At 37.8% G+C, this 14,121-nt stretch overlaps 1 protein-coding gene across 2 annotated transcripts; it reads left to right on the top strand.

Moving 5' to 3' along the window:
* The first annotated feature begins 8,104 nt into the window (after positions 1 to 8,104).
* LOC112710015 (polyadenylation and cleavage factor homolog 4) lies at positions 8,105 to 10,696 on the top strand. Of its 2 annotated transcripts, none has more exons than XM_025762079.2 (4): positions 8,105 to 8,643; positions 9,481 to 9,582; positions 9,668 to 9,925; positions 10,410 to 10,696. In XM_025762079.2, exons 1-4 carry the CDS (start codon positions 8,266 to 8,268, stop codon positions 10,638 to 10,640), a joined length of 969 nt encoding a protein of 322 aa, XP_025617864.1. In that variant the 5' UTR covers positions 8,105 to 8,265; the 3' UTR covers positions 10,641 to 10,696. The 2 variants fall into 2 exon arrangements, 1 of the variants encoding a protein (XP_025617864.1); XR_003156614.3 differs by having other exon boundaries at positions 8,106 to 8,643; positions 9,668 to 10,336.
* Positions 10,697 to 14,121: the final 3,425 nt, after the last annotated feature.

Below are 14,121 nucleotides of genomic sequence, written 5' to 3'. Positions count from 1 at the left end.
TGATCAAGGGAAAAAGAGTACAGTCTCCCCCTCTTGTCAACATTATTAATATCTCGAAATCGGCCCATCCCAATCTGATGTACCAATCTTTCAAAGGAAGATTTTGGGAGTGACTTTGTGAACAATTCTGCCAGATTATTGCTTCAGCGGATCTGTTGTACATCAATTGTTCCTTGATTTTGGAGGTCATGAGTGAAGAAGAATTTGGGAGAAATATACTTTGTTCTATCACATTTGATGCATCCACCTTTAAGTTGAGCAATGTATGCTGTATTATCTTCAAATAGAATAGTTGGAACTATCTTATGATCAATCAGTCCACAAGATGATAGAATATATTGGATCAAACTCTTGAGCCAAAAACACTCGCGGCTTGCTTCATGTATCGCTAGTATTTCGGCATAATTAGAGGATGTTGCAGCTAGGGCTGGAAGTGAGTCAAGCCAACTCATGAGCCAGCTCGAGTTTAACTCATTAATAGCTCGATAAGCTGAACTCGTGAGCTGGTGAGCCGAGCTTGAGCTTGGAATTGAGCTCATAAATTAAATGAGCCGAGTTTGAGTTTGGATAAGTTTAGCTCATTAGCTCGTGAGTTAGCTCGATTATATATATAATATTAAAAATATAGATTAAATACATATAGGATATGCGTATTAATAATTTAATATATATATATATATATATATATGAATGTTCTTAATTATTTAAAATTTTATAGTCATTTTTTATATATAATTTTGATGTAGGACATAAATAAAAAATTTATAATTGATAGATAAACAATATATAAAATTTATTTTTTAATATTTTTTAATATATATAAGTTATAATTTATTGATATAGAATTATAGATTATGTTCCTATTATTTGAGACAGCTCATGACTTTCGTTGAGTCGAGTTTGAGCTTACGAAATAGGCTTGATTGTTAATGAGTCGAGCCATGAGCCAAGCTTAATTTTCATGAGCCGAGCTTAAGCTTGGTCTAGCTCGACTCATCTCGGCTCACTTCCAGCCCTAGTTGCAGCAATCGTCTATTTTGTGGACCTCCATGATATAGCTGTACCACCATATATGAACAGGTATCCTGTTTGAGATCTCCCTTTTTGTGGATCATTCAAGTATCCTGCATCTGCATAGCCAACTATTTGTGACTTGGATCCATATGGATAAAACAATCCCATATCAACCGTTCCATGAAGATATCGAAAGATTTGTTTGATTCCATTCCAATGTCTTCTGGTTGGAGAGGAACTATACCTTGCTAGAAATTCATCGCAAATGACATGCCAGGTCGTATATTATTAGCAAGATACATTAGCGCTCCAATGGTACTAAGATATGGTACTTTAGGACCAATGATATCTTCATTTTCTTCTTTAGGGGAATCGATCATTTTCCACATCCAAAGACCTTACAATCATTGAGATACTTATTGGATGTGACTTATCCATATAAAATCTTTTCAAGATCTTTTCTCTGTGTGTTGTTTGATGAACAAAGATCCCATTTTTTGTATGCTCGATCTGCAAGCCGAGACAAAATTTAGTCTTTTCAAGATCTTTTATCTCAAACTCTTCATTTAGAACTTTTATAATTGTTTGAATCTCTTCATCAGGGGTTCCAATGATATTTAAATCATCAATGTACACATCAATTATAATGAATCCAGATGCAGATTTCTTTATAAAAACTCATGGGCAGATATCATCATTCTTAATTCCGTTTTTGGTCAGATACTCAGTAAGACGATTATACTACATTCGTCCAGATTGCTTTAGACCATATAAAGATCTTTGCAATTTGACTGAGTATAATCCATGTGAATATTCATTGGACAATTTAGATATCTTTAATCCTTCTGGGACTTTCATATAGATATCACAATCTAATGAGCCGTATAAGTAGGCTGTTACCACATCCATTAAATGCATATGTAGTTTGTGGTATGCGAATAAACTGACCAAATATGCAATGTTATTGCATCCACTACATGGGAACATGTTTCTTTATAAACTATATCGAGCCTTTGTAAAAAACCTTGTACCACAAGTTGAGCTTTGTAGCGTACAACTTCATTTTTCTCATTTTGTTTTCTCACAAATACCCATCTATATCTAACAGATTTTACATCTTCCGGTGTATGGACTACAGGTCCAAAGACTTCACATTTTACAAGTGAGTCTAACTCAGCCTTCATAGCTTCTTCCCATTTTGGCCAATAATTTCTTTGTCAACATTCTTCGATTGTTCTTGGCTCAAGATCCTTACTTTCATACATGATATTTAATGCCACATTATATGCAAATATTTCATTGATAATTGTTTTATTTCGGTCCCATTTCTCTCTTGTAAAGACATAATTTATCGAGATCTCATTATTTTCACAACTTTCAGGTACCTGAACGTCTTCTGGCGTTAAAACTATATTAGAATTTTGGACAACTGCAGGTATCTTTAATATGTCTTTATCTTTTTCAACAGGAATAGTATTTACCTCTTCTTTTTCGAGATTTTTGTCTTTGGAACCAACAGGCCTACCACACTTTTGGCGTGAATTTGTTTCAGTGGCTATTTATTCGACTGAGACATCAATTCGAATTGGAGCATTTTCGGCTGGTATATAAGATTTAGTTATCCTTTTCGTATTAGAAAATGCATCAAACAATTCATTTGTTATTCTTTGCAAACGTATAATCTTTTGAACTTCTAGTTCACATTGTTCTGATAGAGGATCTAAATGCACTAGGTGCATTCCAATTAAGTCCCTTTTCAGGAAGCTTATTCTCTCCCTCTAATGTTGAAAATTTTGATTCATCAAAATGATAGTCCGCAAATCGGGCTTTAAAAACACCTCACTATAAATGGAGAATCATATCTAACATATATTCCTAATTTTCTTTGGAGTCCCATTTTTGTGCGAGAAGGTAGTACAATGGGAACATATATCACACACCCGAATATTCTTAAATGAGAAACATTTGGCGTCTGGTCAAAAGCTAATTGCATAAGAGAGAACTGATGGTAACTTGTTGGTTTCAAATGAATAAGTGCTGCGGCATGTAAAATAGCATGCCCCCAAACCGAGGTTGGGAGATTTGTACTCATAAGTAACGGCCTAGCAATTAATTGGAGGTGCTTAATAAGTGATTCTGCTAACCCATTTTGTGTGTGAACATGAGCTACTTGATGTTCAATGGTTATTCTGTTATCCATACAATAAGCATCAAAGGCTTGAGAAGTAAATTCACCAGCATGATCAAGACAAATTGCTTTTACTAGATTTTCTGAAAACTGTACTTTTAATCGAATAATTTGAGCAAATAATCTCGCAAATGCCAGGTTGCGAGAAGACAATAAGCACACATGTGACCATCTTGAAGATGCGCTTATTAGAACTATAAAATATCTAAAAGATCCACATGATGGATGAATAGATCCACATATATCGCCTTGAATCCTTTCTAGGAATTCTGGGGACTCAAATCCAATCTTTACTGGTGATGGCCTTAAAATTAGCTTTCCTTGAGAACATGCAGCACAACAAAATTCACTAGATTTAAGAATCTTCTGATTCTTTAGTGAATGTCAATGGGAGTTTTCAATAAGAATAAATTACCATTTGTACCCATGAAAGATACAGACGCTGACAAATGTACCTATATAAGAATAAAATGACAATTGTAACCACAGAAGATCGTTTCTGTGTGCCAAGAGTACCCTAACGGATCAATTACGTAACCAATGTCTGGGTACTCTTGGCACACGGAGGCTATCTTCCGTGGTTACAATTGTCGTTTTATTCTTATATTGATACATTTGTCAGCGTCTGTATCTTTTATGGGTACAAATGGTAATTTATTCTTTTCAAGAATTCTCCTCATCATAGTTGTTCTCAGATGACCCAATCGATCATACCAAGTTATGAATTCATTTGGGCTGGTAAACTTTGGATTTACAATGACATGTGATTCAATTGCACTAACTTTAGTATAATATAACCCAGATGAAAGTGAGGGTAACTTTTCTAATATAACCTTTTTATTTGAATCATGAGTTGTGATATACAAGTATTCATGATTTTCCTCATTCATTGTTTCAATATAATATCCATTTCGCCGAATATCTTTAAAACTCAATAAGTTCCTTAGAGACTTAGTAGACAATAGTGCATTATTTATTATGAATTTTGTTTCTCCAAGAAACAAAATTATAACTCTTCCAGAGTCTTCTATCACATTGCCTGAGCCAATAATAGTATTAACATATTCTTCTTTTGGCGCAAGATGAGTAAAATATATATTACTTTTGAGAATGGTGTGTGAACTTGCACTATCTGCAAGGCAAACATCTTCACTATATGTCCTTGCTATTTTCTTCAATGACAAATAATAATAAAATGAGTAGAAATATTTACATGGTAAAATTATTTTCTTGATTGAAAATATTTTTCTAAGAAGTATAGTATATACTAAAAATTTTATTATTATTATCTTGGTACATTCAGTAATTTTGAAATTCATAAATATTTTATTAAACATTATTTATATACATCGTACTTGAAATTCAGATGCATAGAAAATAAAACTTTAACAAGAAGTTTTTTATATTATTTATTTACATGAGTACTTAACAAACCCACATATAAAACTATTCCATCATTAATCAAATGACCAATATTTCCTTCAGCATCCTCAAAGAAATCAGATACTTCATAATGAGTGGTGTAATTTTCAGCATCATTTGAAACAAAATTCGTCTCCTTTCTTTTGTCGTCATTTTTCAAAGATGCTTGATAAAGATCGACTAGGTGCCGTGGGGTACAACAGTTACGCGACCAATGGCCCTTTCCACCACAACGGAAACATTTATCCTCTATTAATTTATTTTGCCCATTGTTTCTTTCTTTATCCCACTCTGGTGAGATTCTTTCTTGTGAACATAATTTTTTTTCTATAATTTTTTTTGTTGCCAAAACCTTGCCATTTACCTCTTCTGGGGTTATGATTTGCCGCATTTGCTTCGGAAAATGGAGCGACGGCTGGACGCGCTTCATGATTTTTTAAAAGCAACTCATTGTTGCGTTCAACAACAAGAAGACAAGAAATTAACTCAGAATATTTTTTAAATCATTTTTCTCAATACTGCTGCTGCTGTAGGAGGTTGAGAAAGTTTTCTTTAATATATCATTATCAGTTATCTTTTTCCCACATAATTTCATTCGTGAGGTGATTCGAAACATTACTGAATTATATTCATTTATGAATTTAAAATCCTGTAGACGCAAGTGCATCCATTCATATCGAGCTTAAGAAAGTATCACTGTCTTTTGATGATTATACCTTTCTTCAAGGTCTTTTCATAGATCTGCAAGATCTTTTAATGTGAGATATTCATTTTCCAATCCTTCATCAAGATGACGACGAAGGAAGATCATGCCTTTGGTTTTATCCTTCTGTGATGCATTATTTTTATCCTTAATGGTATCTCCAAGATCTATTGAATCAAGATGGATTTCAGCATCTAGTATTCATGATAAATAGTTATTTTTAGATATATCAAGAGTATTAAATTCAAGATGAGAGAATTTTGACATAATAAAAAGAGTAAAGGACATTTTCGTCCTTGACCTTTTTTTTTGCGGACATTTTCGTCCTCAAGCAATTGAAAATACATTAAAGCCCCTGACCTTTGAAAAATGTGGACATTTATGTCCTTCCGTTGAATTCAGCCGTTTGCACTGAACGGAAAAGGCTGAGCTGGCAGAGGTGGCGCTGAGGTGGCACGTTACGGAGGCCAGGTCGCATGTAGCATTTCGTAACAGGACGTATAAGTCCCTGGAGACGGAGCATTTCGTAACAGGACGTATAAGTTCCTGGAGACGAAAACGACGCCGTTCCGTCTCCTCCCCCATCTGACATTTTCTTCTTCCTTCGTCCCTTTTCCTTCCATTCTTCTTCCTCAGCCCCTGCCTCCATCACCACCGCACAGCCGCGCCTCCGTCAGCCACCATCAATGCCGGCGACCTCCTCCGTCCTTCTTCTTCTTCCTCTTGCGATTCACTCAACCTCTCCGCCCAATTTGGCCATGTCCGCATCGCCGTAGAAATCATAGACTCATTCTCTGCTCTCCAATTCCACTAAGCAATTCTTCTACAAATGGCTGAAACTCCAAACGCCTCAACGTCCTCACCTAAACCCTCTACCGTGGACCCTCAATCCCAGCCTTCCCAAAGTCCAAACCCAAACTCAATCCCTAATTCAAATCCCAATCCTTCAATTCACAATATCTCTTCCCCTTCTCTCCCTCCTCTCCCACAAGACCCTCAGCAATCACAGCAACAGCAACCATAACAGCAGCAGCAGCAACAGTTTCAGCAACAATCACAGCAACAACAACAAACACAACATAATCGACAAAATGGGTGTTGTGGGGGAGTAAATGAAGAAAGGAAATTCTTTCTTCCATGGCGTCTGAAGGAGTATCACAAAAGAAAGCCAAGAAAAAAAAAATTCAAACTTGTCACGATATTCACTTACCCAAAAGAGCAAAGAACCAATAACATTACAAAAAATCAAAACTTGTGTTGAAGGTGTGAGTGAAAAAAAGGAACTAAAATTATGGAAAATGAAAATTACTTGTCGAAAACGACAGTAAGGGAATCGAAGTTGATTGGGTCTTCAAGGAACCCCTGTTTGTGCTTGCAACCAAACAGCCCTCGGTGGTGGCCATTGGCACCGTGTGCTCTACCCCATCGAGCAACAATGGACCCACAACACCCACTGAAATCTGAACAAACCCTATCGTCGGACACCACCTGCTGTACGAGCTCCTCGTCGTCGGAAGAGAGAGGAGGAATCTGAGGCGGAACGTGAAGTGGAAGTTGAGGTTTCTGTGATGGCGGAGCAGGAGAAATAGCGGCGACGGCGGAGCAGTCGATTATTCTGGCGGGGCAGGGCCCGGGGTTTCTTGCGTGGTCTTTAATGATTTCTTCTTCTTCTTCTTCTGCTTCGTCGTCGGAGGAAGCTCGAGACGAAGCTGCAATAATGGGTTGGACAAGGCCAATGCCGAAATATCGAGGTAGACGAGGGAGAAGAAATGGAGGTCAGTAACAAAACCGCGTCGTTTTTGTCTCCAGGGACTTATATGTCCTGTTTCGAAATGCTCCCTGTTACGTGGCCTCCGTAACGGCCAGGTTAGCACCATCTCTGCCAGGTCAAACTTTTCCGTCCCGTCCAAACGCTTGAATCCAACGGAAGGATTGAAATGTCCACGTTTTTCGGGGGTGAGGGACTTAAATGTATTTTCCATTCCTTAAGGACGAAAATGTCCGCGAAAAAAAAGGTCAGGGACGAAAATATCCTTTACTCTAATAAAAATTTATTATCTGAATCTTTCTAAAATTTGATGAGAGTCTCGTGCTGATAATGAAAATATAATAAATATAAATAAAAGACTAATATAATTATCTCACTATAAGATAAATAATTTATATATTTACTATTATATTGCAACTTAAAAAACTGGTGGAAGCCAATAACGGTAGGGTGGCAAAACAGGTTGAACCCGTCGGGTCGACCCGCTAAAAAAATCGGGTCGGACTAGGATTTGGAGCCCGCTAAATTAAAAAAAATCCGCCAAACCCGCACCGCCAAATTGGCGGGTTTTGGTGGGGCAAGGCGGGCCAGTCCGTCGGGCCAAAGATTTTTATTATTATTTTTTTTTATTAAATAAAAGAGTAATTATTATTATAAAATTAATAATTATAGAATTTTTAAACACTTCTTTTTTGTTTTTATTCTTCTTTTAGTTATTAATTTTATTTATTTTTTTCACAATTTTATATATTTGCTCAAATTATGTGACTTATTTTTTAAAATAAAAATAGTTCTATTGACAAATATTATTTTGATCAATTTTATTAAAATTAAATATTAAAAAAAATTATATTATAATTTGACTATTTTTTATTTATATTTTATTTTTTAATTATTATTTTTTAGTTAATTTTAATAAATTTTATTTTTTAAATAAAAAAAGTCAAACAAATTAGTCGGTCAACTCATCAATCCGCCCTAATAAAGCGGAACTAACTATCATTTTAACCGCATCTTAATTAGCAGAAAAGACCTGGACAGACCGGGACGAGTTGGGAAGGACCAACCCGCTTTGCCGCTGATAAATAACGGTGACGCACTTCAGTTCCACCCACTGATCAAAAACCCTAACCTTAACCCTAGTTCACTTCATCTCTTCTGCATATTCTTATGTACTCTGAAAATCTGATAGTGTCCGCTGAAAACTCTAGACCCTTCGCGTTTCAGCAACATCTGTCTTCTTCTTCGTCTACTACTACTTCGGCCAACGCGAAACCCATGAGCAATGAGATCGCACAGATGCCTCCCCCTTCCACTCTCGGTTGCAGGTTCAAGGCTATGCTCAAGCTGCGCGACGACGAGCTCAGGGCCACCGCCGGTCACGTGCCCCCTCCGTCTACGGAAGAAATCGTTCAGCTGTACGAGATGCTGCTGTCGGAGCTCACGTCCAATCAGAAGCTCATTATCAACGATCTCACCTTAATCGCTGTGCACCAGAGGGAGCATGCCAGGGGCATCGCCGACGCTATCTGCGCTCGGATTCTCAAGGTCTGTCTCGGTTTCCGCGGAAAAGTTCCTCTCTTTTTCTTTTTGTTCTCGGAATTTCGTAAATTTCCCATTTTGGATCTAGGATCGAAGATACTGCCACTGTTATATTTGGGTGAAAGTTTCAGTTTTCGTAACTTGAATGACAGAAGTTGGGTTCAAAGTCTTTCGGATTTTATTTTATTTTGTTGTTTTTGACTTTTTGTTTCTAACAATGAAAGGGGTGTGTGTGTGTGAGAGAGGGGACTTCAACTTGGGTTCAAACTCTGCTATTTCTGCTTTTAGGTCTAATCTTATCTGAAAAGCAATGTCGCCCAGACATAGAGTGAACAAATGGGTTATCCTCAGCTTGTACTATATTATGTGTATTATCATCATTCAACTAAAAGAATTAGTTGCTAATGGTCATTCAAAGAACAGGAATTAGTGCAATCTAACTGATTAGAAAAGGGAAGATTAGGTGAAAGTATGCAAACACGTTTGAGTACTTTAATTCCTTTCAGGAAACTCTAAGGGGGCGTGCAAATTGAATCTGGCTTCGTATCTAAAGGAAGTTGTTACTTTACTTTTGCTGAATTGAAGTCTTGCTATAACTTGCCAAAGAAAGGTCCATTATCGGGTATTTGATTATATATAGGCTTAGGAACACTTTCTCAGATTTCTTTTCACAAATACAACAGATCAGAAGAAATGATATACCTAAATTCTATATTGTTAATGATGGACTACAGCTATGTAATTTGTGACTAAGTGGGTAGAGAGTTAGTTTGGGGTTGATTTTTAGAACCTCTGTTGAATTATACGCCTTGTTATGCCACTTGTTGAATCTCCTTTGTGCAGGTGCCTGCAGAGCAAAAGCTTCCTTCACTCTATCTCTTGGACAGTATAGTGAAGAACTTTGGACAGGAATATGTTACAAACTTTGCATTACGCCTGCCCGAAGTAGGTCAATTAGATTCACATTATTGTTTTACTTTGTATCATTTTGTTCTGTTCACTGAAACTTCTCGTTCTGTTCTGTCTCCAGGTTTTCTGTGAGGCATACAGGCAGGTTCAGCCTCATTTGCACCCTGCTATGCGCCATCTCTTTGACACCTGGTCAGAAGTCTTTCCACCGTCTGCCCAACGCAAGATTGAAGCTGAGTTGCAACTTTCTCAAGTAGTTAATAATAGTCAATCGTCCAACATGAATCCCCTCAGAGCATCTGAATCTCCTAGTCCAAGTCATGGCATACATGTAAATCCAAAGTACCTGCAGCAGTTGGAGCGCTCAACTGTGGATAGTGTAAGCTCTTCATTGGCATCTCTGTCTTTCATACAAAAAATGTCCAGGGGCTAGTCTGACACTTGTTTTTATCAGCTTATTGCCCAAGGTTGTAATTTTTATAGAGCTGTTTTTTGTACACACGTTACCCCAACCAGAGTAAATTTTTGTGACAAATATCTTGTTTCATCTCAGATGTTAGGATCTTTCTCTACCCGTTCTCCTCTCCTCTCCTCTCTCTCCCTCTCTCTCTCTCTCCCCCCTCCCTCTCTCTCTCTCTCTCTCTCTCTCTCTCTCTCACACACACACACACACACACACACACATGGGCGGGTTCCGGACTGGTGTGGCTGTGGTTGTCGCCCTGTGCTTAGGTGGTTAGCGACGGAGACACATCCTAACAAGCCCTTCTTTAGTTGCCCCAACTATAATGTGAGTGAAGGTAACTGATTTGTAATCTAATGCTTTTTTTTTGTGACATTAATTTGAGGAGGGTTGTTTGCAGACAAGGGGGAAAAAATGGTGTGGCTTATTCGTCGGGGATGATTGTGTGCAAGAGGAGCTGCTTGAAAAAGCTGTTCCAGGAGATGATGATGGTGAAAGGAAAATGAACTTTGCATGGCGGGTGGACAAGATGGGAGCAGACATTAGAAATCTGAAATTCATGACTCAAGTTCTTGGGTTTGGGTTGTTGGTAGTTGTAGTTTTAGTAGGAATGGTGCTCTTAAAGAGTTGAGAACATGGCAATGTAACAGAGTACCTAATTTAATGAATGAAAGCTTTTTGGGGTAACATCACAAGGTTCTGTTATTGATGTTAGTTTTCTATAATATAATATCCTGTTAGATGAACAAACAGTACAAGTTAATAATTAATAGAAAGGCTGATTCAAACCATCTATAGTATTACTTGATCTAAATCAAAATATGACAAAGCATTCATAGTTTTTACACATTGAAGCCATAAGTATTTGGTCATAGCAAGTAATATGACATACTTGACTAAAATTAACAGAATGAACTATAATTTAGAGTGAGCACAGTCACAATTTTTTTTTTTTTACAAAAGATGAACAATTCGCATAAGTAATGTCCTGGTATTAAGTTTTACTTCTTTCGTGAGTGCTTAAATCCAGGAGTCGATACAAACTTTAGAAAATTTGTGAATCGTGAGATTGTGGTTGAACTTGCATCCTTCATTGGATCCAGTGCTGTAGTGGGGGTTGGCGATGGTGATCTTCTAGTAGGTAATTTTGTAGGTTTTGTGGCTAGTTCAGCATTTAGTTTAGTGAACTACACAATACACGAACAACAAATGAAAACCCAAACTCAATAGCCACTAAACCTTTTTCAGAGTTAATAGTGAAGAATTAATAAAAATGTATATTAAAGAATTAATGTTAAACCTTTTAAGAATCTTCTGGTTCAGAACAACTTGGCTGTGATATTTCAATCTCTGAAACTTGACCAATTGGAGCATCATTTGTTGCAACCGGAATATTGTTTATAGCAGTAGCAGTAGCTGTAGCTGTACCTGTAGTAGTGGCAGTTGCAGTGGCCTGGGCAGTAGCATTGGCAGTAGGTGTGGATGAAGTAGCAGTTGCAGTGGCATGGGGAGTAGCATTCTTAGGATCTTTAGCAACCTCCACAGCCTTTGTAGCAGCAGCAACATCAAATGCCTTCTTCTTTTCACACTCTCTCTTGGTATGACCCTTTTGCAAACAATACTTGCAGGTGAATTGTCGAACTTGTTTTTTCATGGTTGCACCTGGCTTAGCTTTCTTACTAGAACTTGTGCCTTCGTCAGAGTCCTTCCTCCTCTTTGTTTGAAGGTTGCCTGACTTCCTCTTGATTGGTGGTGCCAATGGCCTGTTATACTGACTTTGTTCCCAGAAGGCTTGGCCAGATAGAGGATTAATGTGATACTTGTATGTTTCTTTATAAGACTCCATGGTTATCAATTTGTGGCAAAAGTCTTTAGGGTGCTTGTTCACTCGAGCCAGTGCAACACAAGCATGAATGCATGGAATCCCTACAAATAATCATTTACAGGCAGCTCAAATTACAAACAATCATTTATAAGACAACATTAATTGTTGAAGAAAAAAAAATTGGTTGGGAAATAGAACCTGTCAACATCCAAAACTGGCAGGTACATAATCTTTTTCCAAGTCAATCGCATGGTTGGTAGGACGCCCATAAACCTCAAACTTCTCGCAGCCAGTATCTCCAGCCCATATAGCATGCCAATTCCTGGACTCCTTCCTAACCTTTTCTAGCCTACTTTTGATTACCGGTGGTAACAACCCCAAGTGACTGTCCAACTTGACCTTGTTCTTAGCCATAGTCCTCATGACGAACATCCTCACCTCTTCTAGAAGGGTAACTATTAGCTTTCCCCTTACTTCCTTGATTTTTGAATTGAATACCTCACAAGCGTTGTTGCAAATTGAGTCTAGTTTGGGGTTGTGTCTGAACTGTGACCTCGTCCATGCCTCTCTAGACCACTTGTCAAGATACGCCCATGCATCCTCGTTCATCCTCTTGATCCTATCCATGTATTCCTGAATCACAAGAATTGAGAGAGATGAACATTGTGCATACAACAAATATTGACTAACTTAAAGTAAAAAGAGACCACTGTCCTTACATACCTTAAACTCTTTAAAGGTAGTTTCTCGTGCGCACTCCCATAATAGTCCCCTTAGCTCCAAGTCCTTCTACTGCTTGTTAAAATTTCGCCATAAATGCCACACACAGAAACATTGACCCACATCAGGTATCACCGCTGTCATGGCAGACAGTAATCCCTAAAGGCAGCAAATATCATGTTACAGAAACACATACAACAGCAATAACAACTTTTCATGGTAAATCCTTACTCTATCACTCGTTCACCATAATAGCCCCCAACTTTAATCATCATTCACCATAATAATCCCTAACTTGTTCAGTCGTTCACCATAATATAGTCCTTAACTATCGTTCTCGTTCACCATAACAGTCCCTAAATTGAACCATTCAGATTCTATCTAAGTTAAACCAGTAAGCAAGTATAACAAATATAGTAATTAATCAAACAAGAACACAGTTTACAATCATCAATCACAGAATTTGTCTACACTTTATGTACTACTAAGGTGTAAACCAATTGAACACAGTTTACTCCATTTAGTTTAATATGAGATCATAAAGGTGATGCTAGATGAGTACCTTTTACATATCAGAGATGAAGTTCCACCCATGAGTCTTATAGTCTCCATGGTCTTCATGTAGCAACTCTAGAAACCACTTCCAATTCTCAAAGTTCTCCACTTCTACAATTGTCCACGCAATAACATATATATGGTGATTAGCATCTTGTCCAACAGTAGATAGGATTTTTCCCCCGAATACAGTTTTCAAAAAGGCCCCATTAAGTCCAATTAATGGACAAAAACCAGCCCTGAAACCAGATTTGCACCCACTCAAATAGATGTACATCCTCTCAAAGATGACGTCATCACTAGGTTGTGGTTTTGTGCAAATCTGAACTATCAATCTCGGGTTGGTCTTCAATAGAGTTTCACCATAGTCCCTCAACATGGCATATTGCTCCTTTGTATTCCCATAAACTACATTCCTAGCATCACACAATGCCTGTGATATTGAATTCCTATTGAGCGACAAATCGTATTTCGTCTTGAAAAAAGTTGTAGCCTCACAGTTCCTGAAATCGGGATATTTCCTTCGCTTTTTCATCAACTTACCTACTACCCAGTTTCTATTTGCTGCCCTGTTCCTATCCTCTCTTGGACAGGTGTGATCATTCAAGAATGTCTTCACTTGCTAGCAACTGTCTCCGTGGTCCCTCGAGGCGTATACGACCCATTTGCAATCCTTCACCTTACATACTGCCCTTACCCTTTTGTTGTCGTTCTTCCTGAACTTCATCCATCTCCCTTCTTTTATAGTAAACTCCCTCACTGCCTATTTGAACTCCCACTTAGTGTTGAATTTCATGCCTACTTCCAAACGCAATTCCCCAAACCTAGCACCGTGCCTAAACATCGGAAATACATCATCCGAACTTTCTTTTCCACCCAACTCATCCTTTGAATTTGGTGGGGTTTTCATCTCCAAAGAGTGCCATGAATGGGCACCATCCAATTCTGAACCCGGATCAAAAGCGTCATAATTATCAGCCCTGCCCCCCAAATGAATCCTATGTCCACATCT

Source organism: Arachis hypogaea, chromosome 9 (assembly GCF_003086295.3).
Source record: "Arachis hypogaea cultivar Tifrunner chromosome 9, arahy.Tifrunner.gnm2.J5K5, whole genome shotgun sequence".
Lineage (NCBI taxonomy): Eukaryota > Viridiplantae > Streptophyta > Magnoliopsida > Fabales > Fabaceae > Arachis > Arachis hypogaea.
The sequence above is the reverse complement of the archived record's forward strand: the minus strand, read 5'-3'. Positions and strand labels throughout refer to the sequence as shown.